Source organism: Stenella coeruleoalba, assembly GCF_951394435.1.
Source record: "Stenella coeruleoalba genome assembly, chromosome: 1".
Taxonomy (NCBI): domain Eukaryota; kingdom Metazoa; phylum Chordata; class Mammalia; order Artiodactyla; family Delphinidae; genus Stenella; species Stenella coeruleoalba.
The window spans coordinates 110,285,763-110,294,048 of NC_137169.1; the positions used below are offsets into that span (position 1 = coordinate 110,285,763).

The 8,286-nt window shown below is 46.7% G+C and overlaps 1 protein-coding gene across 1 annotated transcript; it reads right to left on the minus strand.

The window, feature by feature from the left end:
* Positions 1 to 1,756: 1,756 nt before the first annotated feature.
* S100A12 (S100 calcium binding protein A12) lies at positions 1,757 to 3,247 on the minus strand. Its single transcript, XM_079926684.1, has 3 exons — positions 3,205 to 3,247; positions 2,482 to 2,639; positions 1,757 to 2,015 (listed from the first exon to the last, which is right to left on the minus strand). Exons 2-3 carry the CDS (start codon positions 2,617 to 2,619, stop codon positions 1,875 to 1,877), a joined length of 279 nt encoding a protein of 92 aa, XP_079782810.1. The 5' UTR covers positions 2,620 to 2,639; positions 3,205 to 3,247; the 3' UTR covers positions 1,757 to 1,874.
* Between the last annotated feature and the right edge of the window lie 5,039 nt (positions 3,248 to 8,286).

The window sequence follows — 8,286 nt, forward strand, 5'->3', positions numbered from 1 at the left end:
AACGAATGCCATAGGCTGGATAGCTTAAACAACAGACATTTATTCTCCCAGTTCTAGAGGCTGGACACCTGGGATCAGGCTGCCAACGATGGTTGGGGGCCTGGGGAGGGCTCTCTTCCTGGCTTGTAGACTTGCTGTGTGCTCATGGAGAGAGAGAGAAATCTCTCTCTATTCTTCTTCTTATGAAGGCACTAATCCCATCACGAGGGTCCCACCCTCATGACCTAATCTAATTACCTCCCAAAGGCCCCATCTCCAATTACCATCACACTGGGGGTTAGGGCTTCAACAAGTGAATTTGGGAGGGCACACAAACATTCAGCCCATAACATACAGGTATTCTGACATCTTGACAAAATTGACCTCTTGACCTCTGGACTAAAGGGACACCCCATCTATCCCAGACCTGATTCAGCACCAGACAGGAGTTGGTGGGCAGGGAGGTCCCCAGTGACTTCTGCCCATTCAGACTGAATGCACTTTTCACCAGGGAATAGTGACCCAACACTTGCCCCCTAGGGAGATTATTCCTGTCCTCAGAGACCATGCTCCCTCCTGTTTCCCTCTGGATCATTTACAGGGAATCAAATCAATAGCCTATTGATTCCCATACATTCATCCTTGTAAGAGATATTTCTGAAACACCTACTGCATGCCAGGCACAGTGCTGCTGCTAGAGACCCAGTGCCTACTCTCACACACACCCATCCATTGAGGAGATGGACATAGAACAAATAAGCACATTAGTGGATACAGAATCACAGCAGGAGAGAAGAGCACAGAAGGAGAGCAGCTTAGTCCTAGGGGAACATTTCACAAAGAACCTGGACTAGACCAGCATGGGGAGGGAGTCTGGCCCAAGAAGTCTTCCCTCCCCTTATCCTGTGCTGGACAGAGCTCATGCTCTCCCCCTCCTCCTGTCACTCTTCTTCTCACACCCTTTCAAAGTTCAGCCCTAAGTTTCATGGCCCATACAGGAAACTTCTGTCACTCTTCTTCACACACCCTTTCAAAGTTCAGCCCCAAGTTTCATGACCCATACAGGAAACATAAGTGAAATCAATCATCTCACTCTCTTGCTCAAAACCCCCTGTGGCTCCTTAGCACACTTGGCACAAAGTCCAAGGCCCTCCCCACAGGCTGTAAGCCCCTGCTCCCTGCTCCCTGTTTCCTGAAGGCTCTGGTCTCCCACCAGCCCCACCTCAGATCTGCATCCGCCACTGTGCTGGTCTTTGAGCAGGTTAGACACATGCCCGTCTCAGGTCCTCAGCCTCTCTCTGCAGGAACTCTTGACCCACAGACAACGGCAAGCTGCTCTCCTTCCTTTCTTTTAGATTTCTGCTCAAACACATCCCTCAATTATCATGTTTACAGTATCCCTATCCTTCCCTCTGCCCCTTATTTCCTTGCTTTAGCTTTCTTCATATCACATATCATTACCTACCAGTGTATCATATGATATATCTCTATGCTAATACCTAGTGGTTTGTCTGTTGGTTCATTTTCTATCCCCTCCCCAGTAGAACGCAAGACCCAAGAGGACAGGGACTTCACGTCTTTGGTCTCTGGCTATTATAGATGCTCAGTAAATATTTGTTAAATAAATGAATAAATGAACAAATAGGGGACATTTAATAAATTATTGGTGAACAAATGAACAGAGCAGGGGTTCTCAGAGGTCTAAATGGGGACTGTCAGAACACCAGGGGTGAGGAAGGATCAAGTTTTGTGAAAGAAAAAAAGTACACAGACACTGTTATGAACTGTTCAAGGGTACTTTTATTAACTCTCGCTTCCTTCAGGCAAGGCAAACTTCAGTGAGGAGAAGGGAAAGTCTTCTTGGGGACATTGCTGGGAAGGGCCCATCAGAGCTTCTACTCTTTGTGGATATCAGCATGGGCAGTCTTCAGCACCCTGGACACCAGGGCTACGAATTCCTCAAAGGTGACCTGTCCATCTTTATCAGCATCCAGCTCTTGGAATACTTTGTCAATGGCAGGTTGGTCTTTGGTGTTCTTGGAGAAGGGGAAGCAGGGACAGTGAGCTCCCCTTTATCCAGGCCTCGAATCCCTCAGAACTCAGCTTAGGGAGGCCCGGGAACACCAACTGATTAGCCAAAACTATGTGGGAGAATCCAATGTGAGAAAACAGAAGACAGAGAGAAGCAGCTGTCTTGGGCCATCCTAGAATCAAGTCTTAACCTGGAAGATGCTGTGTAGCTCAGCAATCCAATCCCGCCCTGCCCTGCCTCTCTCCACTCTACAGAGACAGGAAGGAGCAGAGCCTAAGGTGATGGTGGGAGTTATTCAGAGAGGGAGGCAAAGCCCCTGTCCCACAGCTGGTGGGGGAGTGGGGGGAGACATCCTTGGAAGCTCAAACTGGGAAGAACCCACCCCTTGTCCCACCATCATCCTTCAGGCCTTGCCACTGCCCTCAGTGCAGGGGGTCGGGCAACTTTTCCAAGAGAGGAGCATCACATACCTTGAGGGCATTTGGAAGTTCCTTTGTGATCAGCTTCTTCAGCTCACTCTTGTTGAGGGTGTCATAATCCCCCAGCCGAATGGAGTACTGGTGGAAGATGTTGATGATTCCCTCCAGGTGGTCTTCCAGCTTCGTCATCTCCCTAACTTCGCATTCACCTTCAAAGAGACAAGGGAGGTCTTGTTAAGGGGCAGTTCCTCCCCCACCCCACAGCACTTCCACTCTCTCCTCTCTGTCCGTATCAAAGGTTTAGACAAGGGATGACTACCCCTGGGTCTGCTCTGCGTTCTCTCTGCTCTGTGTTTGATCCACGGTGAATGTTCTCATTTGCAGATAGGATGGGGAGAGAAGGACATAGAATACCGCCTAAAGTCTAAAAGAATCAGCCTTAACTGTCGCGGAGTTCCATGTCCCCCCGTCTCCTGGGGACTATAGTCCAGAGGGTGTTAATCACTCAAGCTCACCTGGGAAGGGTGCTGTGGTGGCCAGGCTGTTCCCTTTCCCCCAAGTGTTGGTACTTAAGGGCCCTTACAGATACCAGCCACCCCACCCACCTTGGCCATCCCCAAGTCCTGAGACTGGGTCTTCCTAGCACAGCAAGAGCTGGCATCCTTGGGCCCAAAATGCAGTCAGCCCAGAGCAGCTCCAGCAGGCAGGGGATTGTAGCTTCCAACAGCCTGCCAAGAGGCCCCCTGAAGGCCCAGCCAAGGAAAGGACACTTACCCCTCAATGCACAGAAGTGTGGAGGCAGCAGCACTGGTGAGGAGCCCTGAGCCAGGGAGGTTTTTATAAGGCAGGTGTCACCTTTGACCTCGAGTGAAGAAACTTCTCTCATTCACCATGGGGCATGTTTCTCTGTTGCTCAAGAGAAGCTTCAAACATGCGGCACTGACTGCAAAATGGGCAGCTCAGATTGCAAGAGAACAAGTTTCACTGCAGGCATGGCTCCTACCCGGAAAGGGAAGGGCTGGGGAGAGGCATTTGCTGAGTGTCTATGCAACAAAAGTGATAGTGATAATAAAAACAACCAAAGTAGACATGTAATCTGGGAAAAGAAAAAGGACATTGGTTTAAAACTAAAGAAATCTGAATATAAAGTATGGAACTTAGTTGATAATAACGTGTCAAGAGCAGCTGATTAATTGTAACAAATGTACCACACTATGTAAGATGTTAATAATAGGGGAGACTGCGTGCAGGAATACTGGAACTCTCTATATTATTTTCTCAATTTTTCCATAAATCTAAAAATGTTCTGAACTAAAGTCTAAGTGTTTGTTTGTTGGCCGCGCAGTGCAGCTTCCGGGATCTTAGTTTCCTGACCAGGGACTGAACCCAGTCCACAGCAGTGAAAGCACCTAGTCCTAACCACTGGACCACCAGGGAATTCCCTAAGTGTTTTTAAAAGTGACCATGTATTGGGCACTCACATCATGCCAGACACTGCCTTACACAAACCCTCACTTAATTCTCCAAACAGGCTTCACTCCAACAGCGCTAACGGTTTCCCCATTTTGCAGATGAAGAAAATGAGTTAAGGTTAAGGAACTTTTCTAAGTGCCAAATCCAAAATTGTCTACTTTCAAAACCTTCGCCATTTTGTAATTTTTCCCTAAAATGAGAATAGTTTTTTGTTATCAAAAATAATACATGCTTGGGGCTTCCCTGGTGGCGCAGTGATTAAGAATCCACCTGCCAATGCAGGGGACATGAGTTCGAGCCCTGGTCCGGGAAGATCCCACATGCCGTGGAGCAACAAAGCCCGTGCGCCACAACAACTGAGCCTGCGCTCTAGAGCCCACAAGCCACAACTGTTGAGCCCACGTGCCACAACTACTGAAGCCCGTGTGCCTAGGGCCCATGCTCCGCAACAAGAGAAGCCACCACAATGAGAAGAAGCCCGCGCATCACAACGAAGAGTAGCCCCCGCTGGCCGCAACTAGAGAAAGCCCGCGCGCAGCAAAGAAGACCCAAAACAGCCATAAATAAAATAAATAAATAAATTTATTTTTAAAATAATAGTAATACTACATGCTCATACTTTTTGTAGAAAACCTAATTTTTGGTAAATGACACAATCTTATATCAGACCCTGACCTTTTTCTTCCAGTTTGTGTCCTAATGCCATCAATTCTTGATTAGCCTTTTTAAAAATTCTTTCTTCCACGCTCCCCCACACCCTCCAACTCACTGTGTGAGACTCGGGGACAGAGCAGCACAAATTCCGTGGCTGCTCTCCCGGAGTTTGCAATCTAATGGGTTCAGACACCTTCCTGAATCGTAGGAAGAGTTCACCACACGTAATGGGGGTGGGGGGTTGGGGGGCACTAGTCAGGCCAAGACTAGCGACCTGGATTCCACACTGGCAGGGGGACTTGGGAGAACCAGGGCTGCCTGGCAGGCCACAGTGGGAAGGGTGCCAGGGACCAGCCTGTGCCCTTGGGCAAGCCTTTGACCTCTATGAGCCTGTTTCTTCATTTGTGTGGTCACCTCACCGGACTCCTTTAGTTCCCAGATTTGTAATGAGGCTCAGCTGACAGAATATATGAGAAAAGGCTTGAAAACAGTAAAGTGCTATCTTTAAGTTGGTTTTACTTTTGCCCTTACCCACCCAGCATGGATGTGTGGATCATTTAGCCCAGCCAGCATGAACATGAGCCCAGAGCCAGCCCTCCGGGGCCTGGCCACTGAATACTGGGGGTCTCCTAGCAGAACAAAGAGACCTGCCTCTTCTGTGTCTTGAAGAGCGTCCACTGGTGGAGGAGCCTACACTCCAGCTTTCCCTCTGAGCACCAGTCCCTACACCTGTGCCCGTCCAGAAAGGACTTCCAGAAGTCAAGGGAGTTCACACAGAAGGCTCCTGACACAGTTCCTGGCACAGGGAATAATATCACTTGTCTTACCTTCCTCCTTCCTGCCACCTGACCTCACTGAAAAGGTAGGATTGGGCCCAACAGGAAAGGCCAAGCCCAAGTGATGTTCCCTCCTGCTGCTGGCCTTGGTGCTCCCAAGGGTATTCCAGAGACTGGTGGCCTCCTGGCTATTCCTTGGGCTGGTCCTACCTCCCCATCAATAGGAACTCCTCGAGGCCAAGACTGTGTAGGAAGCTGATGCTCATGGCAGCCAAGAAGGATGAAGAGTATGGGAAACTCTTTTGTTGATAGTTTGATATAGATGATACTGCAATGGTAGATGCATGTCATTTTACATTTGTCAAAACCCATAGAATGTACAATGCAAAGAGTGAACAGTAACATGAACTATGGATTTTGGTTAACAATAGTGCATTAATGTTCGCTCATCGATTGTAGCAAACATACCACACCAATACAAGATGTCAATAACAAGGGAGCTGGGGGAGTGTGGGCTAAGGGAGTATTTGAGAACTCGCTGGACTTTCTGCTCAATTTTTCTGTAAACCTAAAACTGCCCCTGAAAAATAAAGTTTATTAATTAAGAAAAATACTACTGCCTCTGAAGTCATTATGCACAAAAAGTAATAGCATACTACACAACAGGAAACAAACTTTTCAAGTAAATTTTGAGCCAAATTGATAGAGATTTACTTTCACAACTTCCTCTATAAAGTTGGTCAAAATACCTTGACAATGGTGGGGAACCTAGCACATTAGAAAAAATTTTAACTAGCAAAAATGTGAATTCATCCTAACTCTTCTAACCTCAACAAGAAATAAACACATGCTCTAAAGTAGAAGATAGACAGAGCTTCAGGAGGAATACACTGAATGTGATCATGTAAACACCCCGAAAAAGTATATCAAGATAACTAAATTTTCATAATGCAAAAAACAATGAATTAAACTGGTAAATCTGAGTAAAGAGTATATGGGAATTGCCTGCACTGTACTTGCAATTCTTCTATAAGTTTGGACTTATCAAACTAAATTACATCAAATTGAAATGATACCAAAACTTTAAAGTACCCAAAAAGTACTCATGGCAACCGAAATGACTCTGTTAGTCACATCAAGAAGTGGGGAGCGGCACACGTAGAGCATAAAATGGGGCAGGGTGACCAGAAGGGGCAGAATGGCAACCCACCGAGCTGGGTTTACCCTCCAAGTTAGCCCAGAGCCTGGCTCTGGGTAGAGACAATAAATATGAGTGCCCTACCCTTATAGAGGCACCTTCTCTGAAAAATCCTTCTCCAGGAGGGAAATAAACTCCCAGGTAAGCAAAGAGAGGGAAAAAGAGGGTGACATTGCTTTAAAGGATGGGAGGCGTTGGGTCTAAAGGGATACCATCCCCAGAGATGTGAAGAGAGCCTCAGATCCACTCTTACTTCTGAGCAATGATGAGAAGAGGAGTGTGGGTTTCTTCACCTGGCAAACACTTCCTGGCCCTTCATATCTGGTAGTCACTGCTGGCCAGGCACTGGGGAAAGCAACCATGAACAGGACAGACATGGTACTGACCTCACTGAGCTTACAGTCTTGGGAGGACATAGACGGGAAAGGCTCTCTGGTAAGGCGGGGACAGAGCTAAAAAGGCCAGGAAAGGAGAGGCGTTGCTTCTTCTTGTTTGAACAAAATTAATCATCAGCTTTATCCTCAGTTTTGGCAAGCAGAATGTCAAAAATCTTTTATGGCTAAGGGGGGAGGAAAATCTCTCCCTCAGTTATTCTGGGGTGCAAAGCTAGTCACTGGACCAGCTTTCAAAAAGTATCCCAGGGTTTTCAGGAAGTGAGACAGCAATCCCTCTATGCCTTCCCCCACTTTCCCGTCACAGCCTCCAAATTTGGAAGTTAGAAAAAGCTATCAAGTTGGGCTATGATGACCATGATCAAAGTGCCATGGTAGGAAGAGGTTATCAAGACCTCTGAAATAAAATCTTTTGAAGTCTATCCTGGTGACCTCCATTCAGTACCACAGACTCCCCTGCATGCTTTGTGGTAACCCAGTTACCATAGCAACATATACAGAAAGGAGGAGGGTCCAGGCCCCATATGGAGCACCACTGAGGCGTGGATGAGGACCTGCACCACCCCAGCAGCGGTGGCTAGCAGTTTGCCCCTAAAACTGCACAGCCCAGGCTTCAATGACCACACCTTACAAGCACAAGAAGCTACTGCTTTTGGGGGACAAGTGAGTGAGACCCCAGCTCCCTGCCCCTTTGGCTTGTGGAGGCAGAACAGATCCCAGCAATGGGTTAAGAAAACCCCTGGGATGTTTGAGAAATTCAGGGATGGGGAGGCCACAAGAGGAGAAACTGGACAGGTAGGAGCATGAGCAAATGGCAGGAAAATAAGATGCTTGCAATGGTGTGTTTATCCGCAACTGAACAAATCACGTCACGATTCAAATTGAAGTTTCATCCAGATTACTCAGCATCATGGACTAATTTGCCCTTCAGAATTAGACAACTGGGGGGGGTGATGATTTGGGAGATTGGGATTGACATATATACACTAATATGTATAAAATGGATAACTAATAAGAACCTGCTGTATATAAAAGTAAATTTAAAAAATTCAAAAAATTAAAAAATAAAGAATTAGACAACTGATGTTGAGACCAGGCTGTGATTATGTTAGGAAATTGGGTGTGGCAGAGACTGTCCAAGGTCACTGTTTCCTTTCTTTTTACTTTTTCAGGTGAAATTAACTGTTTTTTTAACAGCTTTATTGAGACATAATTGATGTACAAAAACTGCACATATTTAATGCGTAAAACTTAATGAGTTTGGACATATGCAAACACCTATGATACCGTCACCACAATCGATGTCATAAGCACATCCGTCACCTCCAAAATTTTCTTTGAGTACCTTTAGTTCTGGTTTTGG

Coding starts and splice junctions, on each gene's coding strand:
- S100A12 (XM_079926684.1), bottom strand. CDS start 2,619: ATGACGAAGCTGGAAGACCACCTGGAGGGAATCATCAACATCTTCCAC. Junction 2,016..2,481: donor AACTTCCAAATGCCCTCAAG/GTATGTGATGCT, acceptor CCCTTCTCCAAG/AACACCAAAGACCAACCTGC.